This window comes from Mirounga leonina, unplaced genomic scaffold, assembly GCF_011800145.1.
Source record: "Mirounga leonina isolate KUSES-001 unplaced genomic scaffold, KU_Mleo_1.0 Mir_91, whole genome shotgun sequence".
Lineage (NCBI taxonomy): Eukaryota > Metazoa > Chordata > Mammalia > Carnivora > Phocidae > Mirounga > Mirounga leonina.
Window position 1 is genome coordinate 46,208,546 of NW_023270839.1, and position 16,509 is coordinate 46,225,054.

At 39.9% G+C, this 16,509-nt stretch overlaps 1 protein-coding gene across 1 annotated transcript in view; it reads left to right on the forward strand.

Moving 5' to 3' along the window:
- The window catches only part of BBS4 (Bardet-Biedl syndrome 4), a 58,948-nt gene that overhangs the window by 29,264 nt on the left and 13,175 nt on the right, over window positions 1-16,509 (forward strand). Inside the window, exons 3-6 of the mRNA XM_034994896.1 lie at window positions 9,818-9,897; window positions 12,652-12,715; window positions 13,926-14,037; window positions 15,004-15,076. Coding sequence (XP_034850787.1) covers window positions 9,818-9,897; window positions 12,652-12,715; window positions 13,926-14,037; window positions 15,004-15,076 — 329 coding nt within the window. The remainder of the gene's footprint in view (window positions 1-9,817; window positions 9,898-12,651; window positions 12,716-13,925; window positions 14,038-15,003; window positions 15,077-16,509) is intronic.

Here is a 16,509-nt window from a genome sequence, read left to right on the forward strand (position 1 = left end):
TTATTGAACATGTTATAAAAGAGGTTTAGAGGTTTAGTCAAATAGACCAAAGTGCATGTTAGACTCCTCAGGTTCTTCTTTCTGTGCTTCACTTTCTTCTCCTCAGCTGAGGCTGCAGTGGTGAAGGGGGCAGGTCTACCACCCTTTCACTACAGATGAGGCTCTGTACATCGTGTGGATGATGGCCAGAGCCTTTGTACACAAGCCTGGTCAGAGAGGTTCAGCATAACTTTGGCTGTGTTAATGAGAGCATTGATCTTAACCTCTGTAACCATCACCTCATCATTGTGCGGGAGGAGGGCCCAGGAGATGCAGGTGAAGTGTTGGGCTGGCAGCTGCTGGGCTATTCGCAGGATGAAGTGAGGGCTTTACCCCAACATGGCCTTAGCTTCCTTGGAAGGACTAAGTACTTTACCAGCAAATGCAGAAACAGGCTCCCTGCTTTCATTTCTTTTGGGTATATACTCAGTAGTGGAATTGCGGGATCATATGGTAATTCTGTTTGATTTTTTTTTTTTTTTTTTTGAGGAACAATGCTGACTTTTAATTTAAATGGAAGTGCTAGTAAGATCTGTAGATCTTAAGTGCCACCCAACCTCCCCCCTTTTTTTTAAGAGAGAGAGAAAATGCGTGCATGAGGGTGGGGTAGAGGGAGAGGAAGAGAATCTCAAGCAGGCTCCACACCCAGTGTGGAGCCCGACTCAGGGCTCAATCTCACAACCCTGAGATCATGACCTGAGTCGAAACCAAGAGTTGGATGCTTAACTGACTGAGCCACCCGGGTGCCCCTTAAGTGCCCAACTCTTGAATTTTGACAAACATATATACTCATGTAATCATTACTCAGAACAAGCTAAACATCTTTATCACCCAGAAAGTTTCCTCACGCCCCTTTCCAATCAATCCTCCCTTCAGTTCTCTAGGGGGAGCCACTCTGATTTCTGGCTCTATGAATTAATTTTGTCTGTGCTTGAAGTTCATACAGGGGGAACCCTATAATATGTACTATTTAGCTGTAGGTATCTTTTCCTCAATGTTTTTGAGATTCATCCATGTTGCTATAATGTATCAGTTGTTTTTAATTTTTTTATTTTTTAAAAGTATTGTCTGATGTTCCATTGTATGACCTAATATATCCGAGTTTATCCATTCTCCTATTGATGAACATTTGTGTTGTTTCCAGTTTTTGACTGTTATGTAAAAGCTTCTGTGAACATTCATTTACATATCTTTTTGTGTGTGGGTGGCATGTGTTTTCATTTCTGGACAGTAAGTACCTAGGGACTGAAATTGCTGGGTCATATAGAAAGTGTATGTTTTAGCTTTATAAGAGACTGCCAGACTGGTTGCTATAAATTCTTTGGTACTGTCAGTCTTTTTCATATTAGACATGCTGGTAAATATGTTCTAGTCTCTTATTGTGACTTTAATTTGCATTATCTTTATGACTGGTGATGTTGACAACTTTTTTATATACTTACTGGTCATTTCTTTTGTGAAGGAAATATTCAAGGCTTTTACCTGTTTTTAAATTGGATTATTTGTTTTCTTTTCTTTTTTTTTTTTAAGATTTTATTTATTTATTTGAGAGAGAGCACACGAGAGGGGGGAGGGTCAGAGGGAGAAGCAGACTCCCTGCCGAGCAGAGAGCCTGATGCGGGACTCGATCCAGGGACTCCAGGATCATGACCTGAGCTGAAGGCAGTCGCTTAACCAACTGAGCCACCCAGGCGCCCTGGATTATTTGTTTTCTTGTTACTGATTTGTAAGAATTCTGTATTGGGGGTACAGGTTCTTTTGTCTGTTTTATGTATTACGATTTTTCCCCCAGACTGATTCTTACCTATTCACTTTTTTTTTTTTAAAGATTTTATTTATTTATTTGACAGAGAGAGACACAGCGAGAGAGGGAACACAAGCAGGGGGAGTGGGAGAGGGAGAAGCAGGCTTCCCGCGGAGTAGGGAGCCCGATGCGGGGCTCGATCCCAGGACCCTGGCATCATGACCTGAGCTGAAGGCAGATGCTTAACCAACTGAGCCACCCAGACACCCCACCTATTCACTTTCTTAATGCATCTTTTGATGATTTTAATTTTTAGAAGTTTTACTTTTGATGAGGCTGATTTATAAGTTTTTTCCTTTTATGATTAATGCCTTTTATGTCTTGTCTAGAGAATTTTACCCTTAGTTGCAGACTGAGTTGTGTGCCCCCTCCTCTTCTGTACTGGTTTTGTAGAAATTAATTCTTTTGGTGGAGGATGTATTTAATTTGATTCCTGACACTTTTTTTTAATCAATACATAGTATACAAAGAAAAGTGCATAAATCCTAATTGTATAGCCCAATAAATTTTCACAAGGTGAATGTATTCATATATCCATTTTGAGTAAGATATAGAACATCATCAGCATCCCCGAGGCCTCCCTCGTGCCCCCTACCAGTCATTAACTACTCCTCCCAAAGGTGGTTACTTACATCTAACTTAGATTATGTAGATCAGTTTTGCTGTGCTTTGAACTTAATATAAACAGAATCATTCAGTATGTACTTAAAAAATATCTTTTTGTATCTTTTTCATTTGTTATATAGTATTCCACTGTGAGGCTATACCCTAGTTTATTCAGTTTACTCTGTTTATTTTTAAGATTTTATTTATTTATGAGAGAGAGAGTGACGCACCAGCGGGGAAAGGGGCCGAGGGAGAGGGAGAGGGAGAAGCAGACTCCCTGATGAGCAGGGAGCCGGATGCGGGGCTCGATCCCAGGACTCTGGGATCATGACCTGAGCTGAAGGCAGATGCTTAACCGACTGAGCCACCCAGGTTCCCCTATTCAGTTTACTCTTTTTTTTTTTTTTTAAAGATTTTATTTATTTATTCATGATAGACAGAGAGAGAGAAACAGAGGGAGAAGCAGGCTCCCAAGGAGCAGGGAGCCCGATGCGGGACTCGATCCCAAGACCCTGGGATCATGACCTGAGCCGAAGGCAGACGCTCAACCATCTGAGCCACCCAGGCGCCCTCAGTTTACTCTTGATGAACATTTGGGATACTTTAATTTTAAGGTGTTATGCATAATGCCACCATGAAATTATTTGGGTACACGCATGTACCTAAGAGTGGGATTGCTTGGTCAGTGGGAAGGATAGATTTAGGTTCAGTAGATATAGGCAAACAATTTCCAAATATGTGTAATCTCTTGTGTGTGCATGTACACGTGTGCATTTGCCCCCATGCTTATATAGGCATAGAAGTTCCTTAAAAATAAAAAGTCCTTGGGCGCCTGGGTGGCTCAGTTGGTTAAGTGACTGCCTTCGGCTCAGGTCATGATCCTGGAGTCCCGGGATCGAGTCCCACATCGGGCTCCCTGCTCGGCAGGGAGTCTGCTTTGCCCTCTGACCCTATCCCCTCTCGTGTATTCTCTCTCTCTCATTCTCGCTCTCTCAAATAAATAAAATCTTAAAAAAAAATTAAAAAAAAAAATAAAAAGTCCTCTTCTGCTTTTCTTATCATAGAAAAACTTTTAAATCTTATTTAATTTTGTGTTGCTAAGCTATATCTAGGTGACAGCACAAACACATTTTAAAATTGGAAAGTCTTTTATGATTGGGAAGAAGCTTGGTGTAGTTTAATGAGTGTGGAGATTTGGATTATAGCCCTGCCTCATTCATTAATTAGCTGGTGAATGTGAGCAAATCACTTAGCCTCTGGAGTCTTAATTTCCTCATCTGCAATGTTGGAATAGTCCATGAGTTATAGAACTCACTAGTCTCATAGGGCCATTCAGTGGACAAATAGGGGAGAAAAACACTTTGGTAGATATATATAAAATATATATATAAATAAATTACATATTCTGTATGCTTATAGAATATATCTAAGTAATTCATGTAAATATATAAATAATAAAAATTTATAAATACACATGGGAGGATACATACACACCCACACACCCTGAAAAGGATAAACGTAATTGTTAAATTTTGATTTGAGGAAGTAAAATAGGATATCCATAATTGATCTTTTTATATGACTTTTTCTTTCTTCCTCATTTATTTTAAGCTCACAAGAAGCAAACAAGTTGGATAGCAAATAATTTAAGAATAATAACTTTTAAAAGCCAGCTTCTGCATTTATCGTGGGGTGGGTACTGACTTGGTCCAGTCTCCTCCTCCTCCTCTGTCATCATTTATGAACAGAGTTGATGTTTCTGCTGATCCTGGGCCTGTTTGCTCCTAGATCCATTCCTCACCTTTCCCTTCTTTGCTGTGAAGAGCTGACCCTTGTAGGCGTCTTTCCTTACCAGGCCCCTGTGTCAGCAGTTTCTGTCTGGATTAGCAAGTGGGAGGAACTGGAAGGAGACTGGAGGGCAGGAGGAAGAAGAACCCATGGTTTTCCTCTTTCTCTCTGCTTGGGGAAGTTGGAGGAGTGGGTGGTCTCTGGAAGCATCTCTTCTGTTGCTTCTGCCAGTCAGGCCATCTTTTTAGTTTCTTCCTGGTAACTTCAGCCTTGGATACTGGCAGCAACACATTTCCTCAGCTTTTCCTTACAGGTGGTAATGGCTTTTTGCTCCCATGCTAACCTCTGATTTGCCCCATCATTCCCTGTTGGGCCTCTCATTTCTTTCGTCACCTGTTCACTACATTGAAATCCCTCTGTTTTAAATTCTCAAGTGGTTTCCAAGTTCCTTTGTTAGACCCTGACTGATACAAAGCTCAGATTGATAGTAATAAAAATGTCTTAAATTTACATTTGTTTCAAGATTTGTCCTCTTTTTTAAAATTCCGGTATAGTTAACATAAGGTGTTATATTAGTTTCAGGCATATAATATAGTACAATATAGTGATTCAGCAATTCCATATATTATTCAGTGCTCATCAAGATAAGTGTACTCTTAATCCCTTTACCTTCATCCCCCATCCGCCTCCACCTCTCCTCTGGTACTGTTGGTTTGCTCTCTGTAGTTAAGAGTCTGTTTTTGGTTTGTCTTTTTTACCCCCTTTGTTTTGATTCTTAAATTCCTCAAATGAGTGAAATCATATGGTATTTGTCTTTTTCTGAATGACTTATTTCACTTAGCATTATACTTTTTAGATCCATCCATGTTGCTGCAAATGGCAAGATTTCGTTCTTTTTTATGGCTGAGTAATACTCGATCATATATATGTATGTGTGTATGTATACATACATACACACACACACACACACACACACCTACACATACCACATCTTTACCCATCCATTTATTGACGGACACTTGGGCTGCTTCCATAATTTGGATATTTTATTTATTTTATTTTTTTAAAAGATTTTATTTATTTATTTGACAGAGAGAGAGACACAGCAAGAGAGGGAACACAAGCAGGGGGGAGTGGGAGAAGCAGGCTTCCCGCGGAGCAGGGAGCCCGATGTGGGGCTCGATCCTAGGACCCTGAGATCATGACCTGAGCCGAAGGCAGACGCTTAACGACTGAGCCACCCAGGTGCCCCTAATTTGGCTATTTTAAATACTGCAATAAACATAGGGGTGCATGTATCTTTTTGAATTAGTGTTTCTGTATTTTGGGGGGTAAATACCTAGTAGTGGAATTATTAGATCATATGGTAATTCTATTCTTAATTTTTTGAGGAATCTCCATACTGTCTTCCACAGTGGCTGCATGTTTGCATTCCTACCAAGAGCTTACAAGGGTTCCTGTTTTTCCACATCTTCACCAACACATGTTGCTTCTTGTGTTGTTGATTCTTACAGGTGTGAGGTGATAGCTCATTGTGGTTTTGATTTGCATTTACCTGATGATGAGTGAGGTTAAGCATCTTTTCATGTGTCTGTTGGCCATCTGTATGTCTTCTTTGGAAAAATGTTCATGTCTTCTGCCCATTTTTAAATTGGGTTATTTTTGGGGTGTTGAGTTGTGTAAGGTCTTTATGTATTTTGGATACTAACCCCTTACCAGATATGTCATTTACAAATATCTTCTCCCATCAGTAGGTTGTCATGTCTTTTAGTTTTGTTGGTTTCCTTTGCTGTCCAGAAACTTTCTATTTTGATATAGTCTCAGTAGTTTATTTTTACTTTTGTTTCCCTTGCCTCAGGAGATTTGTTGTATCTTTCAATGTCCCAAATAATATATGGAGGTAGAAAAGTGTTATAAGTCCTATTATAATATGAGGAAATTAGCATTTATTGAATGGCCACTTTCAGATTTTTCATAATTTTCCACTGAAAATTATTTTTTAAAGATTTTGCTTATTTATTTGAGAGAGAGAGATCACAAGCAGTGGGGAGGGGTAGAGGGAGAAGCAGACAGGGAGCCTGATGCGGGCTCAATACCAGGACCCTGGGATCATGGCCTGAGCCGAAGGAAGAACCTTAATGGACTGAGCCAGCCAGGCACCCTCCACTGAAAATTATTGAGGGAAAAATGGAGTCCCAGAGAAGTTAAATAATTTGGTGTAGGTCCCGAGAAGGCTGGTACTGAATCAGGATGGGAATTCTACATATAAAAACCATGTGCTATGTGCTCATCCTGGAAGAGATCCTTTACGAAAAAAGGCTTCGTTTATAATGTACTTACAAAAGTGTTAGTCATTTTAGAAAATTTTTCAACTGAAAATTCAAAGCACAATAATTTTCTGCTCAGCCTTCATATATCCAGGATGTTATTCCCTAGCATTAATCAAAGTGTAATATAAAATTTGAGTTAGGGCCATTACTAAGAGAATTTGGCAACTAGGGCAGATTACAAGGGAGAATTCTTGCAATTGTCATGTATATTTGGTTATGTAATTGTTTCACATAGAAGTCTGGTGCACCCCTAGAGGGGGAAAGAAAGAGGAGAGATGTCACAAAAGAGTAGAATGGGGTCAGGAGAAGAGAAGGGCCAAGGGAGTATGGTTGCCAGGTTGCCAGCCTTTCACCTGTACTGCCTCGATGATGGTGGAGGGGCAGTGTGGGAAGTGGAGATATGGACGAGGTATTTGTACAACAGCTGAAAGGCATCACCTTGCTTCGTCTCATCAGCTGGCCGCCTGATCTCTGTGGTAATAGAGGCTCCCGAAGTGTAGCATCAGAGATGACCACCTTTCTCTGCTGTAAAATAGAGGAGGCTCTACTTTGCCTTTACTAATAGGCCTGTCTTTTTTTTAGAGGATCTTTCATGTAGGTAATTCTCATAATACTTGTGAAAGCATGTAAGAACCAGTACCCCTGTTTGTAGGGAATTGGAGTGAGCAATGATTTGGAATACAAGAAATTCAATTTACACATTTACAGGTAAATTCTAATTATAGACTCAAGATTTATAGACTCTTTCTAAGGCATCCAGAATTCCCTCATCTTTGAAAAATAAATAAAAATACAGATAATAAAAACAACAGTAAGAACAGCTACACTTCTAGGACTTACTATGTGCCAGAAATTGAACCTCTTTATATATATTGTCATTCAGTCCTCCCAACTCTGTGAGGGTATTTTATTCCTTGACTTTTCTATTTAAAAGTGTAATCCCTTACCCTGTACTCCTTGTCCCTCTTCTCTGCTTTTTCTCTGTAGAAAAATATCACTCATATGTAACTTATTTTATTATCATCTATCCCTTCTGCTAGCACTCTCTGACTTCCCCCCAGCCCTGTCCCTACTGATTAAAGGCAGGAGGTCAGTTTTGTTCCCTTTTGTATCCTCAGTGCCTAGAACAGTACCTGGCACATAGTAGGTGTGAATGAATGAATGAGTCTCTATTTTAATTATACAAGATCATACAGTAATAGGACAGTTATGGGGCATTGAAATGAGTTATAAAATCTTTGATGAAGCTAAAATTCTCTTAGCATTAGATAAACTATATCTCCAGGAGTGTGAAATGACCTTAAGTCCTTGGTTTTGATGATGCCTTCCCTTCTTCTAATCCCTAGGTCTTCCTTTCATAAGCCTCTGGGCTCTTAAGCTGCCCTGCAAATTGAATATTTTTTTCTCCATTTTTCATCCAGGAAACAGAAAAAATTACTCATCTTTTATTGTGAGATTTTTAATAGTGGCAAAACCCAGATTTGCATTTTATGAATTTTGTCTACAGCCTAAAGCTGTAGAAGCGGTGATACTTAGTGATATTTTAAACTCAAAGGTTTCAGTGTCTCCTTCTACTCTTTCCCTTCAGAGGGTAGATGACAGAGCAGTAGGCCCTACAAATGAGACTTGGCCCAAGATTACTCAGTAAGCCACTAATCCCAGAACTGCGCTTTCAGTGTATTTCTTTACCCACTTTACATGCGTGCGGGTGTGCGTATTCACCCCTCTACCCACACCCACCTCTAAGCTTAGTGATTTGTATGGCCTTTAATAGGAAATTTAATTCTGGAAGTGGTCAGGCAGAACATGAATGGCTAAGATCTGATGACTGATGGGGCTTGAGGAAAGAGAAGGAAGGAAACAAAAGTCATCAAAGAACCTCACATAGGCCCTTGCTGACTAGAAGAAGGGTGGTCCCACTCAGAGTATGGGTTATTGGAAGATAGTCAATTGCTTAACATTTTACCTTTTTTTCCCCCTTCCTTCTGGCCTTGAAAACCATACCCATGCTTTCTCTCATAATTGTATCTTATAAATTCCATTGATATTCCCTATTGTGTTCCGGCTCCGCTGGCGCTGGGTCACAGTAAGCTTTTTTTCCTTCCTGTTACTTTATGGACCTGTATGTCTTAGGTTTTCTGGTAATGTATCTTGTAGGGTTATAGAACAAATGATTACAAATTATTAGAAATAATTTCCATCTTGTTTCCTGCTGTATTCTTTCTTCTGCATTTTTAAAAGGGAATATTTCAAATATGTATTAAAGTGCATAAAAAAATATGAACCTCCATATACTCGCTGGCCAGATTTAATAAATAAAAACATTTAGTCATGTATCCTTCAGAGATTTTTATTTTTTTGAGAAATTAAAGCATTAAAGATCTAAAGTCTCTCCCCCCCCCTTTTTAAAGACGGGGGTGTGGAGGGGCAGAGGGAGAGAGAGAATCTTAGGTTCCACACCTAGTGCAGAACCCCATGTGGGGCTGGATCCCATGACCCTGAGATTATGACCTGAGCCAGAATTAAGAGTCAGATGCTTAACCAACTCAGCCACACATGTGCCCCTGAAGTCTTTTTAATTTTCCTTTCTCCCCCTTCCTCACCACTGTTCTGAGGTTGGTGTGAACCTTTTTCTTTTTTTTCCCACAGAAAAGTAATTTCTTAATGAATTTTTACCCATATTTTTAAACTTTTGAATTCAAAGGAATAGTAACTCATTTTGTGGTTTATCATAAATCGTTTCAGTGACTCCAATAGATTTTTTTGTCATTGTTGCCTTCTCATTCCTGGGTAGCAGTATGTTTTACCTTCCTATTGCAAGGACTGTGTTTACTATTTTTGGTCCTCTGATCTATCAGATGGGACGTTAACTGTGTTATGTATTTTTTTGTTGGTAATATTCCTGAAATATCCTTTAGAGAGTCATCTTATTCACCTTCAATAACCAGGGAGAGAGAAAGAGAAGAGACGAAGAATGATTTTATTTTTTTCAGGCCAAGTTATGATCTGAGAAACTGACATGATAAGCTACAAAAACTGAGGAGAAGCATATATTCAATGTGTAATAGTAGAACAAGTATCTCTTAGTTTAAAAATCTACACATTTTTGGTGCATGATATTCTTGTGGGCAGCAGCATGAAGAATTTAATGTGATACTGCAGTATGCTTGTAGTTAAATGTGAGCACAGTGCTTAAGGAGAAAATCTAATAACGACGATGTTGTTTGTTTTGTCAAAATATGTTGCCCAGCTCAAGAGTTTCCGATTTTGGAGAAGCAGAACTGGTTGATACATCTCCACTATATCCGGAAGGATTATGAGGCATGCAAGGTGAGCAATTGTAATGATACAGACCATGAGAGGCAGGCTTTGTTAGGCAACTAACAGAGTGTGTCACACAGATTTGTGGCAGTTTAGATCCCACTGATAATATATGAGTTCCTGTTTTCACACACTTTGTGTATTGGTTAGCTTTTGCCATGATAATGCTGCTTAACAACCTCAGAATTTCAGTGGCTTCCAACAGCAGACAATTATTGCCCATGGCTCTTCAGACTGGCTGTGGCTTGGCTGGGTCTGACTATAGGCTGGGGGTCAGGTTCAGGTGTGTCCCATGTGTCTTCTCATTTTAAGACCAGGGTGAAGGAGCAGTTGCTGTCTGGTACTTGTTGGTCCTTGGTGGATGGCAAATGTTCAACAAGCATAGTATTTAATTTTTTGATCTCTGGATAGGTGAAAAATGAAATTTCATTAATTCTCTTATTATGGTGAACTTGATCATCATTTGTATATTTAAAAACTTTGTATTTCCTTTTTCTCTGTACTGTATCTTTGATACATACTTGCTGACAGACAGTAGTATTAACATGCCAGATATAGCCTTCATATTCTTTTTGGCATTTGGAACTTTGTATGCTTCTAAGGCTGTGGTTTTAAATTTTGAACTGTGGCATTTGTGCCTATGGCAGCACAGAACTAGCAATATTTAGTACCAGCATGAATCTTAGAAGGTTTCTTTCTTCCCTTCTATGATATTATCCTTTTCTTGTTTCCCTTTTCCTTTTTTGACAACTTCTTCTGTTTCCTATTTTTGGCTTCTCTTCCTCCTTTATTTCTTAAGAGTTGGGGATGTTCCTAGGTCCTATCCTTGACCATTTTCTCTGTGCATTTCATGCATTTCCTCCTGGTCTTCAGACCAAGCTGATGCTTACTGATTCTTCACAGGCATTTCACATTCAGCTTTTCGTGTAGCTGAATTTATCTGCTTTCCTCCAAACCTATTCCTTCTCTTGTACCCTATTGCAGGGATAGGTACCATCTGTCTGTGTCAGAATCCCCTGACCCACTGTCCCTAATATATTACAGATAATCATTACGTTCTGGAGAGCCTGTCTACTACCCCTTGAAACTGTCCACTTTCTTCTCTCTCCAGGCCTTAGTTAATTTCCATCATTTTTGTTTAAATAACTGTGAGGATTCTTAAACCAACCTTGCCTCCTTCCCATCTGTTTTCAGCAGTGCTCCAAAAACGACTTTTCTATTAAGCAAGTAGAATCAGGTTACTTCCTGCTTAAAACTTACCAAGATTCTCTCGTTGCTCTCAACTTTTTTTTTTTTTTTAAAGATCTTATTTATTTATTTGACAGAGAGAGAGACAGCGAGAGAGGAAACATAAGCGGGGGGAGTGGGAGAGGGCGAAGCAGGCTTCCCGCTGAGCAGGGAGCCCAATGCGGGGCTCGATCCCAGGACCCTGGGACCATGACCTGAGCCGAAGGCAGACGCTTAACGACTGAGCCACCCAGGCGCCCCTGCTCTCAACTTTTTTAGCATGGCATTGAAGCCCTTTTCTCCCTGACTCTTAGCCACCTCAGCTTCTCCTCCAACCCCTGCCAACACAGGATTTTAAAACTGTTGATTCCAGAAAGCCTTCCTTGAGTCTCTAAGTTAGATTCGGGTGCTTGTTCTCTGAACTCCTATCTCATCCTGAGCTTAGCCTGTCACAGGAGGAAGGTAGAGCCTGTGTTTCGCTATCAGAGAGCCCCTAGCATCTACAGTGATGCCTGGAAATCTTTTCATATTTTCCTTAGCTTGCCTGGATTCTAGATAAGGGTTGGCAAGCTTTTTCTGTAAGGAGCCAGATGGTAAGTATTTTGGGCTTTGTAGGCCACAGTCTCTGTTTTATATTCCTCATCTTCTCTTATATTTTTATAACCCTTTAAAAATATGCAAACTACTCTTAGCTTGGGAGCTTTACAAAAACAGACTGTATGGCTCAGATTTGGCCTGTAGCCCATAGTTTGCTGACCCCTGTTCTATAGGGCTATTGTGGACACTGCTGTTATAAACATTGGCGTTCAGGTGCCCCTTGGAATCACTATATTTGTATCCTTTGGGTAAATACCTTGTAATGCAATTGCTGGGTCATAGATAGCTCTATTTTGTAACTTTTTGAGGAACCTCCATATTGTCTCCCACAGTAGCTGCATCAGTTTGCATTCCCAGCAGTGTAAGAGGGTTCCCCAACCAACATCTGTTGTTTACTGAGTTGTTAATTTTAGCCATTCTGACCAGTGTGAGCTGGTATCTCATTGTGGTTTTGAGTTGTATTTCCCTGATGCTGAGTGAGGTAGAGCATTTTTTTCATGTGTCTGTTGACCATTTCGATGTCTTTTGGAGAAATGTCTGTTCATGTCTTTTGCCCGTTTCTTGACTAGACTTTTTGTGTTTTGGGTGTTTTGATAGGTTCTTTATAGATTTTAGATACCAGCCCTTTATCTGATAAGACATTTGCAAATATCTTATCCCATTCCATAGGTTGCCTTTTAGTTTTGTTGATTATTTCCTTTGCTGTGCAAAAGCTTTTTATCCTGATGAAGTGCCGATAGTTCATTTTTGCTTTTGCTTCCCTTGCCTTTGGAGACGTGTCTAGTAAGAAGTTGCTGTGGCCGAGGTCAAAGAGATTGCTGCCTGTGTTCTCCTCTAGGATTTTGATGGACTCCTGTCTCACAGCCAATGTCTACCTTTTCTTAAAAACACTTCAAGGCTCCGAACTGCTACTCAGAAGTATTTTTCTTCCTCTTTCAGGCTGTTATCAAGGAGCAACTTCAGGAGACTCAGGGCTTATGTGAATATGCTATCTATGTCCAAGGTAAGACATGTATTTCTTCTCTTCTTGCTAGAGAAATGAATACTTTGCCTAGGTTCTGAAAGAAGAGCAAACTACCTGTGAAGCACTTTAAGTTCCAAATGTTCTACAAAGGTCTTATTGAGTATTATGTTGTTTGAAATCAGAACATAATTCTTGTGTGGGATTTGACATCAGAAATGACAGATTCTGTTAAAAAAATTTGCTGCTGTCCTTCCCCCCCATTCTCTAGTGTCTGGCTAGTGTTTTCAGAGTGCATGTTAGGGTCCCTGTCTCAGGCAGCAGCTTCAAGTCCAGAAGGGGCTTCTGGAAGGGCTCCTTGTAGTCAGGCTAAAAGAGATGAGGAAAGGCTTGAGGATTTTTTATAAGGGTGTTAGGATGAAGGGAAGAAACCTAGAGGTATAGAGGGTAAAGCAGAGAATAGATGAAATTTATCAGAAACCAAATATAGGAACCACTGACTGAAATTTTACTCTTTAGCATCTTTAGTTTTTCTAGGAACTTTCCTTTTGATTCTTTGGTGTAAATGAATGGTTTTGTTTACCACTCATTGGATTGGTAGCCTTCAGATTAATATACAATTTTCTGACATAATTTGTAAGATACTGACACATCTAGGATATCATGGCAAAAAAAAAAAAAAATGCTCTTTTATTCCCAATATTACAAGTTCCGGACTCTCAGTGCCTCATAATACTTAAACATGTAAATTCTTCTAAAAACTTAAGCCTGGGAAAAATTACTGATTCAGTTTGGTTGCTATACTGAAAGCCAAGTCCAAAATATTAGTTCATTCGCAGCCAGAATCTTCTTGATTGCACTTTCCCTGTTTGGGTATTCTCTGGAAACCGCTGGATGGAGGTGGTTGGAAGTGTGGATTATCATGATGAATAGAGTGTTTGATGGGGAAGCCCAGGAATGTCCTTATTATGAAGAATTTGTGGGATAATTTTCAAGGCACCTGGTTATCTGCATGGTGGATGCTGGGAATGGAGTAGATCGGTTTATCTTATTAAAAAAAGTTTTAGATCGTTAACAACTTTGCTACTTGTTTCAGCCTACCTGAGGTCATATCTGATTGTGTTAAAGCTAGAATTATCCAAAGGATTTCTTTGGTATGATTTCTTAACTCCCTCTTCTCCAATTTTTCTGATACCAGACTCTGTTCTCCCCAGAATGTGATGATTTTTTCTGTGTTTCTGTTTCTTGGCAGCATTAATATTTCGCCTGGAAGGAAATATCCAAGAATCCCTAGAACTCTTTCAGACCTGTGCTGTTCTCAGCCCTCAGTGTGCTGATAACCTCAAGCAGGTGGCCAGATCTTTGTGAGTATTTGCTGCCTGCAAGCCCCGGGGCACTCCAGAGAACACTGTAGAATGCATTCTCAGGCAGAGGCTGCTTCTGGCAGCCTGATCAGCCTGATACATAGAGGGAGAGTTGCTCAATGGGATTCACTTTAAAGAGTGGATTGATTTTGAAATTTGAGAAAATGAGTTAACAATGAGTATTTCAAGCATTGTGTAGTGTAGTGTGATGGGGAAAGCCTGATACTGTTTATCATACAAATAGTGACATCTTGTTCTCTCAGTCCCCTAATCTTACTGGCAACCCGTAAAATTTCTTTCATCTGCTGTTCCAACACGTAGTATAATACTTGACATAGTAAGTTTTGTAAGTGTTTGTTGAGTGGATGTCCTGACAGTTCCTGGATATAGTCAACCTCTAGTCTTTATACGCTGTTAGGTACACCGATAGTTTTTCTACTCCTGAGCCATAAAGTATCCATGGAGTTCCCATCCCCACTTTCTTACCTACTGTCATACTTGCACTGTCTTTGCATAGAGGCCCTGATTGCCTTTGCCTCTCTTTTAGAACTGTGATCCAACATCAAGGCAAGAGATTTAGTCTTGGAAGGGGAGGGGATGTCCCTTAAGTAGATGGTGATGATGAATGCTGGCAGCTCTTGCTTAACTGGTATATATATATAAGCTTGTTTCTTTTTTGTTCTACATTTGTGGTACATTGCAGAAAATAACTTACAGAAGACTTTCACTAAATTTGGTGTAGAGTGAGACCAAGACCCAGGGACAGCGATTAGTGCAGCTCCTACCAAAAGAGCTTCTGTTATTGATATATGCCAGCCTCATTCACCAAAACAGCACAGCTGGCTAATAGGGAAGAGGCTTCCAGAATTCTCTCCTGGATGGAATATTAGTCAAATGAGGGACTAGTGGAGTTAGTCCTGTAAAAGCTTTGAGTTAATAATTAAAGAAAATGTATCTCTTCCACAGATTTCTTTTGGGAAAACATAAAGCTGCCATTGAAGTATATAATGAAGCAGCTAAACTTAACCAGAAAGATTGGGTGAGTAGAGAACTTGAAGTTTTTGTTATTAGTGATGTGCTAATGGTTCCATTTGTCATATGGCTGTCTTTTGTTATGGCTACTGAATACCCTACATGCCCAAAATGTCTTTATTTTATCCTCACCCTTGATTGATGATTTAACTAAGCATAAGATCAAAGTCATGTTGCCTCATAACTTAGCAGACATTGCTGCCTGGTTTTCGGGCAGTGTCTTACCAGTCTGACTCTTGTTGATAACTCCACTTTCCTCTCTAGAAGCTTTGAGGATTTTTTTCATTGGAGTTCTGAAATATCAATCATTGTTGTCTAGAAGTGTTTCTTTTCTTTTTTTCCCCCTCATCTGTACACCCTCAGTTGGCTTTTCTCTAAGGATCCTTGCCCTATTTTGGGTCAGGGAAGTTTTCTTTGAGTAGTTCTTTGATTTTTTTTTTTTCTTCTCCTCCATTATCCCTTTGTATCAGTCAGGGATTATAACTGCAATAAAAATTCTGACTAAACATTAGCTTTACCAATTAGGGGTTTATTTTTTCTCACGAAACCGATCCAGGTGAGTAGTTGTCAACATTGACTTGGTGGTCCAAGGATGTCAAGACTGAGGCTTTTTCTTCATGTTCACAAGTCGTCTGCTGCAGCTCTAAGATCACATCATCATTCCAGGCAGGGAGAAAAAGGAAACAACAAAGAGAAAAAGACAGCCTATATTAGGAAAGTATAGCTTTCCCAGAAATCCCCAAGAGACTGCCACTTGTGTGATATCAACCATTCCCACCCCTTTAAGGAAAGCTGGGACGTGTAGTTTTTACGTTGGACACATTGACACTCTAAACAAAGTTAGGGTCTTTTAGGAAGGACAACAGGGAGAGTGGATATTAAGCAGCGGCATGTGCCACACTGTTTTCCACTGTATTAAACATGTTCTGTACTTGTTTCCTGTGGCTCTTAACTTGTATCTCACATATTCCCCCTCCTTGCCTTTCTGCTGTACATTAAGGGACATAGCCTCTCCATGTCTCTGACTCTCTAAGTTTTGTTCTGCCTTCCAGAATTACCTTTTCCTTCCTCTCTTTGTTTTGCATTATTTACAACAGCCTGAAGTTGGAAACCACCTGTCTGTGTCCATTAACAGACGAGTGGATAAACAAAATGTGAGATACACATACAGTGGAGTATCATTCAGCCTTAAAAAAGAATGACGTCTGTATACATGTTGCAGCATAGATGAATCTTTAAAACATTATGCTAGGGGGGCGCCTGGGTGGCTCAGTTGGTTAAGCGACTGCCTTCGGCTCAGGTCATGATCCTGGAGTCCTGGGATCGAGTCCCACATCAGGCTCCCTGCTCAGCAGGGAGTCTGCTTCTCCCTCCGACCCTCCCCCCTCTCATGCTCTATCTCATTCTCTCTCTCAAATAAATAAATAAAATTAAAAAAAA